The 14,106-nt window shown below is 59.0% G+C and overlaps 1 protein-coding gene across 3 annotated transcripts in view; it reads right to left on the reverse strand.

The window, feature by feature from the left end:
* Positions 1 to 1,005: 1,005 nt before the first annotated feature.
* Positions 1,006 to 14,106, reverse strand: part of LOC136305301 (patatin-like phospholipase domain-containing protein 6) — a 32,036-nt gene continuing 18,935 nt past the window's right edge. Inside the window, exons 27-36 of one of the 3 annotated variants that reach the window (XM_066208575.1) lie at positions 13,639 to 13,795; positions 12,308 to 12,424; positions 12,059 to 12,128; positions 9,810 to 9,926; positions 7,038 to 7,186; positions 5,984 to 6,136; positions 5,107 to 5,223; positions 3,981 to 4,077; positions 3,375 to 3,466; positions 1,006 to 1,846 (exon numbers count right to left, since the gene is read on the reverse strand). In XM_066208575.1, coding sequence (XP_066064672.1) covers positions 1,742 to 1,846; positions 3,375 to 3,466; positions 3,981 to 4,077; positions 5,107 to 5,223; positions 5,984 to 6,136; positions 7,038 to 7,186; positions 9,810 to 9,926; positions 12,059 to 12,128; positions 12,308 to 12,424; positions 13,639 to 13,795 — 1,174 coding nt within the window. In that variant the 3' untranslated portion in view covers positions 1,006 to 1,741. Of the gene's footprint in view, positions 1,847 to 3,374; positions 3,467 to 3,980; positions 4,078 to 5,106; positions 5,224 to 5,983; positions 6,137 to 7,037; positions 7,187 to 9,809; positions 9,927 to 11,052; positions 11,170 to 12,058; positions 12,129 to 12,307; positions 12,425 to 13,638; positions 13,796 to 14,106 lie in introns of all 3 variants that reach the window. The other 2 variants (XM_066208576.1, XM_066208577.1) reach the window with 2 other exon arrangements.

A 14,106-nucleotide genomic window follows, 5' to 3' on the forward strand; every position in this document is an offset into this window, starting at 1 on the left:
AGGATTAAACACAAAACTCGGGAATTAAAGCCAGAAATTGAGGATTAAACACAAAACTCGGGAATTAAACCCAAAAATTGAGGATTAAACACAAAACTCGGGAATTAAACCCGAAAATTGGGGATTAAACACAAAACTCGGGAATTAAACCCGAAAATTGGGGATTAAACACAAACATCGGGAATTAAACCAAAAAAAATGAGAATTAAACACAAAACTCGGGAATTAAAGCCAGAAATTGAGGATTAAACACAAAACTCGGGAATTAAAGCCAGAAATTGAGGATTAAACACAAAACTCGGGAATTAAACCCAAAAATTGAGAATTAAACACAAAACTCGGGAATTAAAGCCAGAAATTGAGGATTAAACACAAACATCGGGAATTAAACTCAGAATCGGGGGTAACGGCGCCGTGGTCCGGGCTCTACCCTGATTGGCTGTCAGCCATGATTGACAGCCGCGCTGGCCAATGACGGGAGCCGCCGCCCCAGGAGAAAACGCGGGAGCTGCGAGAGCCCGGAAGTGCCGGGGAAGCACCGGGGACCCCAAATTTCATTACCGGCGGCACCGGGAGCGGTAACCCCCGGCCGGGGACCCCCGGGAACCGTTCGGGAACCGCTCCGGACCCCCGGGAACCGTTCGGGAGCCCCGGGAACTGTTCGGGAACCGTTCGGGAACCCCGGGAACCGTTCGGGAACCGCTCCGGACCCCCGGGAACTGTTCGGCACCTCCGGGAACCGTTCGGGAACCCCGGGAACCGTTCGGGATCCCCGGGATCCGTTCGGGAGCCCCGGGAACCGTTCGGGACCCCCGGGATCCGTTCGGGATCCGTTCGGGAGCCCCGGGAACTGTTCGGGATCCGTTCGGGAGCCGCTCCGGTAGCGCCGCGGCCTCGGGGTAAGGCCCGGCCCAGCAAGGGCGCTAATTGGCTGAGCGCCGTGATTGACAGGCGCGAGAGCCAATAGGAAGCGAGGAGCTCCACACCTGTTCCCATCCCATTTTTCCTATTTTTTTCCCCATTTTTCCGTTCCCATTTTTCCCATTATTCCCATTTTTTTTCCCCCCCCAATCGTCACCACCAGTTTTTAACTGAAAACGCCTCAAACCATCCCGATAAGAAGAACCCAAACACACACAAAAAAAAAAAAAAATCAAGAAGCGAGAGTTAATAATTAATTAATAATTAATAATTAATAATTAATCAAGAGCCCATCCAGCCATGGATTTAAATAAGAACCGTTAAAAAAAAAAAGAAAAAAAAAACCGGGAAAAGGAACATTTACAGCAGCGCCCCCCCGTGGCCGGCCGGGGGAGCGACAGTGCAACAGCGCGGGGGGGGTTGGGGACACTGAGGGGACACTGGGGGTCCCAAAATCCCCCCCGGGGACACATTGGGGACACTGGGGGTCCCAAAATCCCCCCCGGGGACACTGAGGGGACACTGGGGGTCCCAAAATCCCCCCCGGGGACACTGAGGGGACACTGGGGGTCCCAAAATCCCCCCCGGGACACTGAGGGGACACTGGGGGTCCCAAAATCCCCCCCGGGGACACTGAGGGGACATCGGGGGTCCCAAAATCCCCCCCGGAACACTGAGGGGACATCGGGGGTCCCAAAATCCCCCCCGGGGACACTGAGGGGACATCGGGGGTCCTGGGAGCCGTTGGAAAGTGCCAGCACGGGGGGGTGGGGCAGGGACCCCCGGCTTGGGGACATCACCGGGGACATCACCGGGGACATCACCGGGGACCCCCCGGGTCCCTCAGAAGCCGTCGGGGTCGGCGGGGGGGGGGCGGGGGGGTCCCGGCCACGCTGGGGCGGCGCCGAAGGGACTTGTCCTCCTCCTGTGGGGACACACGGGGACAGCGTTGGGGACACTGGGGACACACGGGGGACGCACGGGGGACATCAGGGACACACTGGGGACATTGGGGACACACGGGGGACACATGGGGGACGCACGGGGAACATCGGGGACACACTGGGGACATTGGGGGACACATTGGGGACATTAAGGACACATGGGGGACACACGGCAGACCTTGGGGACACACTGGGGACACTGGGGACACACTGGGGACACATGGGGACAGCGTTGGGGACACTGGGGACACATGGGGGACACACTGGGGACAGCTGGGACACACTGGGGACATTGGGGGACATTGGGGGACACACTGGGGACATTGAGGACACATGAGGGACACACGGCGGACCTTGGGGACACACTGGGGACACACAGGGAACCCCCATTTTTGGGGTCCCCCCCGGGTTTTGGGGTCCCCCCGGTGTTTTTTGGGATCCCCCCGGTGTGTTTCGGGGTCCCCCCGGTGTGTTTTTGGGGTCCCCCCGGTGTTTTCGGGGTCCCCCCGGTGTGTTTTGGGGTCCCCCGGTGTTTTTGGGGTCCCCCGGTGTTTTTAGGATCCCCCCGGTGTGTTTTTGGGGTCCCCCGGTGTGTTTTGGGGTCCCCCCGGTGTTTTCGGGGTCCCCCCGGTGTGTTTTGGGGTCCCCCCGGTGTTTTCGGGGTCCCCCCGGTGTTTTCGGGGTCCCCCCGGTGTGTTTTGGGGTTCCCCCGGTGTTTTTGGGATCCCCCCGGTGTTTTTGGGGTCCCCCCGGTGTTTTTGGGGTCCCCCCGGTGTTTTTGGGATCCCCCCGGTGTTTTCGGGGTCCCCCCGGTGTTTTTGGGATCCCCCCGGTGTTTTCGGGATCCCCCCGGTGTGTTTTTGGGGTCCCCCCGGTGTGTTTTGGGGTCCCCCCGGTGTTTTGGGGTCCCCCCGGTGTGTTTTGGGGTCCCCCCGGTGTTTTTGGGATCCCCCCGGTGTGTTTTGGGGTCCCCCGGTGTGTTTTGGGGTCCCCCCGGTGTTTTTGGGGTCCCCCCGGTGTGTTTTGGGGTCCCCCCGGTGTTTTTGGGGTCCCCCCGGTGTGTTTCGGGGTCCCCCCGGTGTGTTTCGGAATCCCCCGGTGTTTTCGGGGTCCCCCGGTGTTTTTAGGATCCCCCCGGTGTGTTTTGGGGTCCCCCCGGTGTTTTTGGGGTCCCCCCGGTGTTTTTAGGATCCCCCCGGTGTTTTTGGGGTCCCCCGGTGTTTTTGGGATCCCCCCGGTGTTTTTGGGTCCCCCCGGTGTGTTTTGGGGTTCCCCCGGTGTTTTTGGGATCCCCCCGGTGTTTTTGGGTCCCCCCGGTGTGTTTTGGGGTTCCCCCGGTGTTTTTGGGATCCCCCCGGTGTTTTCGGGGTCCCCCCGGTGTGTTTTGGGGTCCCCCGGTGTTTTTGGGGTCCCCCCGGTGTTTTTGGGATCCCCCCGGTGTTTTCGGGGTCCCCCCGGTGTGTTTTGGGGTCCCCCGGTGTTTTTGGGGTCCCCGCTCTGGGCACTCACGGCCTCGGCGCTGCCCCACTCGGCCGCGTCCTCCTCGCCCCGCAGCGACTCGGGGCCCTCGTCCTCGAACTCGGTCAGGTAATCGGACTCCTCTGGGGGACCACGGCCACGGGTCAGAGCCCTGACCCCAAAGACCCCAAAGACCCCAAAGACCCCGGACCCCAAATCCCAGACCCCAGACCCAAATCTGAGACCCCAGACCCAAATCTGAACCCCCAGACCCAAAATCCCAGACCCCAAAAGACCCCAGACCCAAATCCCAGACCCCAAAAGACCCCAAAAGACCCCGGACCCCAAATCCCAGACCCCAGACCCAAATCTGAACCCCCAAACCCCAAATCTGAGCCCCCAGACCCCAAATCTGAACCCCCAGATGCAAATCTGAACCCCCAGACCCCAAATCCCAGACCCCAGACCCAAATCTGAACCTCCAGACCCCAAATCTGAGCCCCCAGACCCAAATCTGAGACCCCTGAGGTGTCCCCTCACCAGTCGCAATGTCCCCGCCCCGTCCCCGCCCCTATCGCGATGTCCCCGCCCCTATCGCGATGTCCCCGCCCCGTCCCCGCCCCTATCGCGATGTCCCCGCCCCGTCCCCGCTGTCACCGTCGCCGTAGCCGTCCGACAGGTAGGGCTGGGCGGGCTCGATGCGCGACACGATCTCGGCCAGGTCCGTGAAACCGGCGCTGGGACAGGTGAGCACCTGAGGGGACATGGGACAGGTGAGGGGACAGGTGAGCACCTGAGGGGACATGGGACAGGTGAGGGGACAGTGAGGGGACAGGTGAGCACCTGAGGGGACATGGGACAGGTGAGGGGACAGGTGAGGGGACAGGTGAGGGGACAGGTGAGCACCTGAGGGGACATGGGACAGGTGAGGGGACAGGTGAGCACCTGAGGGGACACGGGGACAGGTGAGGGGACAGGTGAGGGGACAGGTGAGGGGACAGGTGAGCACCTGAGGGGACATGGGACAGGTGAGGGGACAGGTGAGGGGACAGGTGAGCACCTGAGGGGACACGGGGACAGGTGAGGGGACAGGTGAGCACCTGAGGGGACATGGGACAGGTGAGGGGACAGGTGAGGGGACAGGTGAGCACCTGAGGGGACACAGGGGACAGGTGAGGGGACAGTGAGGGGACAGGTGAGCACCTGAGGGGACACAGGGGACAGGTGAGGGGACAGGTGAGCACCTGAGGGGACACAGGGGACAGGTGAGGGGACAGGTGAGGGGACACCTGAGCATCCCCAGGGGACAGAGGGGACAGGAGTGGGGCAGGGAAGGGTGTCCCCAGGTGTATCCCCAGGTGTCCCCAGGTGTGTCCCAGGTGTGTCCCAGGTGTCCCAGGTGTGTCCCAGGTGTGTCCCAGCTGTCCCAGGTGTGTCCCCAGGTGTGTCCCAGCTGTCCCAGGTGTGTCCCCACGTCCCCCCAGGTGTCCCCAGGTGTGTCCCAGCTGTCCCAGGTGTGTCCCCACGTCCCCCCAGATGTGTCCCAGGTGTCCCCACGTCCCCCCAGGTGTGTCCCCACGTCCCCCCAGGTGTCCCCAGGTGTGTCCCCAGCTGTCCCAGGTGTGTCCCCACGTCCCCCCAGGTGTCCCCAGGTGTGTCCCCAGGTGTCCCCACGTCCCCCCAGGTGTGTCCCCACATCCCTCCAGGTGTCCCCAGGTGTGTCCCAGGTGTCCCCAGCTGTCCCAGGTGTGTCCCCACGTCCCCCCAGGTGTCCCCGGCTCACGTCCATGCGTTTGCTCTCGTAGAAGTCGGCCGACCGTCGATCCTTCACCATCTTCTCGATGACGTCGCCGCGGCTCCAGCCCTCGAACACCAGCTTGCCGTGCTGGTAGCCCACGTCCTGGGCACAGGACAGCGGTCAGCGGTCAGCGGCCTGGACTGACCCCCAGGACGGCCCAGGACACCCCAGGGAGGGTCAACATCATTCAACCGAGAGTCAAGGACACCCAAGGATGGCCAAAGACCCTCAACGATGACCACGGGACCCCAAGGATGACCAAGGACCTCTAAGGATGACCAAGGACCTCCAACCATGACCAAGGACCCCCAAGGATGACCAAGGACCTCCAAGGATGACCAAGGACCTCCAACCATGACCAAGGACCCCCAAGGATGACCAAGGACCTCCAAGGATGACCAAGGACCTCCAACCATGACCAAGGACCCCCAAGGATGACCAAGGACCTCCAAGGATGGCCAAAGACCCTCAACGATGACCACGGAACCCCAAGGATGACCAAGGACCCCCAAGGATGACCAAGGACCTCCAAGGATGACCAAGGACCTCCAAGGATGACCAAGGACCCCCAAGGATGACCAAGGACCTCCAACCATGACCAAGGACCTCCAAGGATGACCAAGGACCCCCAAGGATGACCAAGGACCTCCAACCATGACCGAAGAAACCCAATGATGACCCAAGACCCCCCAGTGATGACCAAAGACCTCCAAGGATGACCAAAGACCCCCCACAACGACCCAAGACCCCCAAGGACGACCGAAGGCCCCCAAGGATGACCCAAAGACCCCCAAGGACGACCCAAGCCCCCCATCCCACCCCTCGGCGCTCCCCCGGCCCGGCGCCCCCGGCGCCGACTCACGTAGATCTCGTCGAACTTGCCGAAGTCCATGGTCTTGAAGCGGTCGATGGGTGGGCGGATGTACTCGCAGTAGGAGCTGGACTTGACCACCTCGAGCTGCCGCACGCACGACACGTAGGCCAGGCGCGACTGGATCTCCGCCATGTCCGGCACCTGCCCGAAAGGGACGCTGGGGGCGTGGCCGGCGGGTCCTCGTCGTCGTCATGGTCACGATCGTCGTCATTTCCGTCATCGTCATCGTGGTCGTTGTCGCAGCCATTGTCATCGTTATTGTCACTGTCTTCACCATCGTCGTCATCGCGATCATCCTCGTCGTCATGGTCATTGTCACCGTCATTTGTCATCATCGTCATTGTCATTGTCCTCATTGTCATCGTCACTGGGTCATCGTCACCATCATCATCATCGTTATCATCACCACCACCATCATCGTCATTGTCATCGTCACTGGGTCATCGTCACCATCATCATCATCGTTATCATCACCACCACCATCATCGTCATTGTCATCGTCCTCATTGTCATCGTCACTGGGTCATCGTCACCATCACCATCATCGTTATCATCACCACCATCATCATCGTCATCGTCGTCGTTGTCGTCACCTTTGTCATCTTCATCATCACGATCGTCACCGCCACCACCATCATCGTCATTGTCATCGTCCTCATTGTCATCGTCACTGGGTCATCGTCACCATCACCATCATCGTTATCATCACCACCGTCATCGTCATCGTCGTCGTTGTCGTCACCTTTGTCATCTTCATCATCACGATCGTCACCGCCACCGCCATCGTCGTCACCGTCGTCACCATCATCACCACCCCCCGACGTCCCCCAGCACCACGACCACCCTCCCCCAGCCCGGAGCCATCTCCTCCAGCTTGGCCTCGTCCCCTGGTGTCCCCTGGTGACCTCCGCTGTCCCTCGGTGTCCTCTGGTGTCCCCCCTCCCAGCGCCCACCCTCCGTCCCGTGTCACCTCCTGGAGGACACCACCACCATCCCCACCATGCCCTGGCGTCCCCAGAGGTCACCTGGTGGTCAGGCCCACCTTGACCTTCTCGGCCCAGGGGTTGAGGCGTTTCCAGAGGAGCCACCAGCCGGACAAGGAGTCGCCGTAGTTGCACAGGTCGGTCTCGTCCTGGCTGCCCACGTCGATGGCGATCACCGTCTTGGCGCCCATGTTGCGCGCGATGTCGGCTGCGGGGAGAGACGGACGGACGGATGGTCGGTGGCCTTGGAGGTCACCGGGGGTGGAGGAGGTGACCTCCAGGAGATGGTCAGTGGTGTGGGGAGGTCACCAGGGTGGACAGTGGCCTTGGAGGTCACCAGGGATGGAGGAGGTGACCTCCAGGAGATGGTCAGTGCCTTTGGAGGTCACCAGAGATGGAGGTGACCTCCAGGAGATGGTCAGTGGTGTGGGGAGGTCACCAGGGATGGAGGAGGTGACCTCCAGGAGATGGTCAGTGCCTTTGGAGGTCACCAGAGATGGAGGTGACCTCCAGGAGATGGTCAGTGGTGTGGGGAGGTCACCAGGGATGGAGGAGGTGACCTCCAGGAGATGGTCAGTGGTGTGGGGAGGTCACCAGGGATGGAGGAGGTGACCTCCAGGAGGTGGTCAGTGCCTTTGGAGGTCACCAGAGATGGAGGTGACCTCCAGGAGATGGTCAGTGGTGTGGGGAGGTCACCAGGGATGGAGGAGGTGACCTCCAGGAGATGGTCAGTGGTGTGGAGAGGTCACCAGGGTGGACAGTGGCCTTGGAGGTCACCAGGGATGGAGGAGGTGACCTCCAGGAGGTGGTCAGTGCCTTTGGAGGTCACCAGAGATGGAGGTGACCTCCAGGAGATGGTCAGTGGTGTGGGGAGGTCACCAGGGATGGAGGAGGTGACCTCCAGGAGATGGTCAGTGGTGTGGAGAGGTCACCAGGGTGGACAGTGGCCTTGGAGGTCACCAGGGATGGAGGAGGTGACCTCCAGGAGATGGTCAGTGGTGTGGGGAGGTCACCAGGGGGGACAGTGGCCTTGGAGGTCACCAAGGATGGAGGAGGTGACCTCCAGAAGGTGACACGGGATGGAGGGTGGTCAACAGCATGCGGACACCAGGAGGTGACACCAGGAGGTGACAGAGGGTGGAGATGCCCCAAGAGGGTGACCAGCAGCGAGGACATCGAGAGATGATGGAAAAGGGACAAAAGATGGATCCTGCACGTGGAGAACCGTGGAACGTTCTGGAAAAAAATGCCCGGCATGGAAAAACCACCAGGAGATGATGGAAGATGGACAGATCCTGACCAGGAAAAACCATGGAACGTTCTGGAGAAACCAAAAGATGACGGAAGATGGATGGATCCTGACCATGAAAAACCACGGAACGTTCTGGAAAATCCATCCGTGGAAAAGGCGCCAAGAAATAATGAAGATGGACGGATCCTGACCATGAAAAACCACGGAACGTTCTGGAAAATCCATCCAACGTGGAAAAGGCACCAGGAAATAATGAAGATGGACGGATCCTGACCATGAAGGTCCACGGAATGTTCCGGAAAATCCATCCGTGTAAAAGGCACCAAGAAATAATGAAGATGGACGGATCCTGACCATGAAGGTCCACAGAATGTTCCGGAAAATCCATCCGTGTAAAAGGCACCAAGAAATAATGAAGATGGACAGATCCTGACCATGAAAAACCATGGAACGTTCTGGAAAATCCATCCAACGTGGAAAAGGTGCCAAGAAATAATGAAGATGGACGGATCCTGACCATGAAGGTCCACGGAACGTTCTGGAAAATCCATCCAACGTGGAAAAGGCGCCAAGAAATAATGAAGATGGACGGATCCTGACCATGAAAAACCACGGAACGTTCTGGAAAATCCATCCAACGTGGAAAAGGCACCAGGAAATAATGAAGATGGACGGATCCTGACCATGAAGGTCCACGGAATGTTCCGGAAAATCCATCCGTGTAAAAGGCACCAAGAAATAATGAAGATGGACGGATCCTGACCATGAAGGTCCACAGAATGTTCCGGAAAATCCATCCGTGTAAAAGGCACCAAGAAATAATGAAGATGGACAGATCCTGACCATGAAAAACCATGGAACGTTCTGGAAAATCCATCCAACGTGGAAAAGGTGCCAAGAAATAATGAAGATGGACGGATCCTGACCATGAAGGTCCACGGAACGTTCTGGAAAATCCATCCAACGTGGAAAAGGCGCCAAGAAATAATGAAGATGGATGGATCCTGACCATGAAGGTCCACGGAACGTTCCGGAAAATCCATCCAACGTGGAAAAGGCGCCAGGAAATAATGAAGATGGACGGATCCTGACCATGAAAAACCATGGAACGTTCTGGAAAATCCATCCAACGTGGAAAAGGCGCCAAGAAATAATGAAGATGGACGGATCCTGACCATGAAGGTCCACGGAACGTTCTGGAAAATCCATCCAACGTGGAAAAGGCGCCAAGAAATAATGAAGATGGACGGATCCTGACCATGAAGGTCCACGGAACGTTCTGGAAAATCCATCCAACGTGGAAAAGGCGCCAAGAAATAATGAAGATGGACGGATCCTGACCATGAAGGTCCACGGAACGTTCCGGAAAATCCATCCAACGTGGAAAAGGCGCCAAGAAATAATGAAGATGGACGGATCCTGACCATGAAAAACCACGGAACGTTCCAGAAAAACCCCCCCCCAACACTGGGAGGAACCAAAAAACCACCGGCAGGCGACGGCTGACCACCGAGACCACCGTCCGTCGGTCCGTCCGTCCGTCCGAGCCCCCTCCCCGCGCCCGCCGTGCCGCACTTGCCTGGCAGGTTGTTGATGTAACCCCCGTCCATGAGGAGGTTGCCGTCCTTGGGGTCGCACAGAGGGGGCAGATACCCCGACAGGGTCATGCTGGCGCGGACGTAACGCCAAAGAGAACCTGCGGCCGGGCGCCGCCGGCGCCGGGAGAAACCGGCGCCGAAAACGCGACCGGGGGAGACGCCGTCAGCGCCCCGGCACCCACGGCCGTCCCACGCCCACAGCGACGCCGGGACGCGTCTGCCACGCCACGGGGCTCCGAAGAACCGCACGGTGGTGAGCAGAGGAAGGCCCGGTGCGCCCCGGTTGGTGGTGGGGACTGGCTGGAGGTGGTTCTGGGGTGGGTTTTGGTGGTTTTTTTGGTGGTTTTTTTGGTCTTTTTTTCATGACTTTCGGGTGGCTTTTTGGTGGTTTTTTGGTCTTTTTTTCATGACTTTCGGGTGGGGTTTTTTTGGTGGTTTTTTGGTGGTTTTGGTAGGTTTTTCTCGCTGGGTTTGGGGTGGTTGTTTTGGTGGTTTTGAGGGGTTTTTTTTGGTGGTTTTTTGGTCTTTTTTTCATGACTTTAGGGTGGGTTTTTTTGGTGGTTTTTTGGTGGTTTTGGTAGGTTTTTTTCGCTGGGTTTGGGGTGGTTGTTTTGGTGGTTTTGAGGGGGTTTTTTTGGTGGTTTTTTGGTGGTTTTTTGGTCTTTTTTTCATGACTTTCGGGTGGGGTTTTTTGGTGGTTTTTTGGTGGTTTTGGTCGGTTTTTTCCCGCTGGGTTTGGGGTGGTTGTTTTGGTGGTTTTTTTGGTGGGTTTTTGGGGTGGTTTTGTCTTTTTTTTTTTTTTTTTCCGGCAGTTTTTCTGTCGGTTTGGGGGTGGTTTTTTTTGTTGACTTTGGGGTGGTTTTGGTGGGTGTTTTGGTGGTTTCGGGGACGGTTTTGGTGGTTTCGGGGGCGGTTTCGGTGGTTTTCATTGTGGTTTTGGGGTGGGTTTCTCGGTCTTTTTTGCGGTGGTTCTCTTCGGCTGTTTCGGGGTGGTTTCGCTGGGGTTTTTTTTGGTGGTTTTTTTTTGTCGACTTTGGGGTGGTTTTGGTGGGTGTTTTGGGACGGTTTCGGTGGTTTTCATCGCGGTTTCGGGGCGGGGTTTTTTTTTTTTTTGGCTGTTTTGGAGTGGGTTTTCGTTGAGTTTCTCGGTGGTTTTGGGGCGGCCTTTTGGTGGGTTTTTTCACTGGTTTTGGTGGTTCTCTGGTGGTTTTTCGGGGTGCTGACCTGGGACATTGTTAACATAGCAGCCGTCCACCAGCCAGTGGCTGTCCTTGGGGTCGCAGAGCGGAGGCAGGTAGGGGGTATAGGAGGCACTGGCTCGGACGTAGCGCCAGAGGCTGCCTGGGGACGGAGAGGACACGGTCACGGCCACCGGGGACCGCCCAGGGACGCGGGGACAGCGAAGGTTGGGGACATCAGCGGCCAGCAGAGGACTGGGGTGGGTTAGTCGGGGGTCAGCGGGGGTTAGTCGGGGGTTAGAGGGTCAGCGAAAGGAGGGACGAGGGGCGGAGGACACGGGCAGCGCGGTGGCCGAGTGGACGGCTCAATGTCCCAGGTGAGCTCCGGCGGCGGGCGGGGACAAAGGACAAGCCACCAGCATTAAAGGTCCCCGGCCACCAGCACCACGATGGCCCCGTCACCACGTCCCCAACACCACCGAGATGTCCCCGTCACCACCAAGACGTCCCCAACACCACCGAGATGTCCCCGTCACCACCACCATCACGTCCCCAATACCACCGAGATGTCCCCGTCACCACCACCATCACGTCCCCAATACCACCAAGACGTCCCCAACACCACCGTGATGTCCCCACCATGTCCTCACCACCACCACCACCACCATCTTGTCCTCATCACCACCAGCACCACCGTGTCCCCACCACCATGTCCCCAACACCTCCTCGATGTCCCCACCACCACGATGTCCCCAATGTCCCCACCACCACGTCCCCACCACCACGTCCCCACCACCAACACAACCGTCCCCACCACACCTCCTCGATGTCCCCACCGCCACCACCACGTCCCCTGATGTCCCCACCGCCGCTTCACGGGTTGTTACTGGTGTTAGTGGTCAGCAGCGGTTGTTAGCGCCTCATGCAGCCCCAGCTGTCCCCTCCCCACCCCACCCACGTCCCCAAGGCGGCACCGGCGGCTCCTGGAGCCACCCCTGCGGCGTCCTCGGTGTCCCCAAGGTGTCCCCAAGGCGTCCCCAAGGAGCTCTCACCGTCCGTGTGCACGCGCATGGCCGAGGCCGTGATGTCGGTGGTGACGTTGAAGTAGGGCAGCCACAGGTCCTGTGGGGGACAGCAGGGGCTGGGTGACACCCTGGGGACACCGGGGAGGGGTCCAGGGGCTGGGTGACACCCTGGGGACACCGGGGAGGGGTCCAGGGGCCGGGTGACACCCTGGGGACACCGGGGAGGGGTCCAGGGGCCGGGTGACACCCTGGGGACATCCCCTCAAGGGGACACACCTCGATCTGTTTGTCCTGGAACACGTGGTTGATGCTGGCGTTGAAGGCCGAGCCCGAGAACATGGAGGTGATGGGGTAGGTGAGGTCCAGGACGGTCTCAAAAACGGAATTCATGCACTGGGGGAGGAGGAGGAGGAGGAGGAAGAAAAGGAAGGAGAGAAAAGGAGCGGGAAGGAGATGAAGGAGGAGGAAGAAGAGGAAGAAGGAGATAAAGGAGGAAGAGCAGATGAAGGAGAAGGAGGAGGAAAAGAAAGAGGAAGAGGGAGGAGGAGGAAGGAGAGGAAGGAGAAGATGAAGGACAAGGAGGAAAAGAAAGGAAGAGGGAGGAGGAGGAAGAAGATGGAGAAGGAGGAAGAAGAAGGAGATGAAGGAGGAGGAGGAAACGGATGGAGAAGGAGGACGGAGGTGAAGAAGAAAGAGGAAAGAGAGGGAGGAGGAGGAAAAGAAAGAGGAAGAGGGAGGAGGATGAGGAAGGAGATGAAGGAGGAGGAGGAAGAGAAAGAGGGAGAAGGAGGAAGAGGAGCTCATAAAAAGGAGAAAAAGGAAAAAAAAAGGAACAAGAGAAGGAGGAAATGGAGATGAAGGAGGAAGAGGAGGAGGAGGAAGGGACAGGATGAAGAACGGAAATGGAGAAAGAAAAGAGGAAGGAAAAGGAGGGGAAAAAAATTAAAAAGGGGAAAAAAAGGAGAAAACCCGTGCGCTCCCAGTCCCGTGTCCCCAATGTCCCCAATGGCCCCAGTGTCCCCATGTCCCCAGTGACCCCATGTCCACAAGTGTCCCCAATGTCCCCAATGTCCCCAATGTCCCAGTGTCCCCAATGCCCCCAGTGTCCCCAATGTCCCCAATGTCCCCAATGTCCCAGTGTCCCCAATGCCCCCAGTGTCCCCAATGTCCCCAATGTCCCAGTGTCCCCAATGCCCCCAGTGTCCCCAATGTCCCCAATGTCCCCACGTCCCTGATGTCCCCAGTGTCCCAATGCCCCAATGTCCCCACGTGCCCCAATGTCCCCATGTCCCCCAATGTCCCCAATGCCCCCAGTGTCCCCATGTCCCCAGTGTCCCCATGTCCCCATGTCCCCAATGCCCCCAGTATCCCCAGTGTCCCCAGTGTCCCCAGTGTCCCCATGTCCCCAGTATCCCCATGTCCCCAGTGTCCCCAGTGTCCCCAGTGTCCCCATGTCCCCAGTATCCCCATGTCCCCAGTGTCCCCAGTATCCCCATGTCCCCAGTGTCCCCAGTGTCCCCATGTCCCAATGTCCCCAGTGTCCCCATGTCCCCAGTGTCCCCAGTGTCCCAATGTCCCCAGCGTCCCCATGTCCCCAGCGTCCCCACCCTGGCCCACTCCCGGGCGCGCTGTTTGGTGCGCACGGCGCTGCGCTCCTCGGCGTAGAGCGCGCCGATGAAGGCGCCGATGGAGGTTCCCCCCACCAGGTCGATGGGGATCCCCGACTCCTCCATGGCTTTGATCACCCCGATGTGAGAGCAGCCCCTGCACCGAGAGGTGGGGGAATGAACGGGGAGTTGGGGGATCGGGGGATCGGGGAAAGCGGGAACAGTCGGGGAAATCGGGAACAGTCGGGAACAATTGGGGAAATCGGGAACAATCGGGGAAATCGGGAACAGTCGGGGAAATCGGGAACAGTCAGGGAAATCGGGAACAGTCAGGAACAATCGGGGAAATCAGGAACAGTCGGGGAAATCGGGAACAGTCGGGGAAATCGGGGAAATCGGGAACAGTCGGGAAATCGGGGAAATCGGGAACAGTCGGGGAAATTGGGAACAGTCGGGGAAATCGGGGAA

The sequence above is a fragment of the Chamaea fasciata genome, unplaced genomic scaffold (genome assembly GCF_029207755.1).
Source record: "Chamaea fasciata isolate MVZ Bird 193981 ecotype frontalis unplaced genomic scaffold, bChaFas1.0.hap1 SCAF_352, whole genome shotgun sequence".
Classification (NCBI taxonomy): Eukaryota; Metazoa; Chordata; class Aves; order Passeriformes; family Sylviidae; genus Chamaea; species Chamaea fasciata.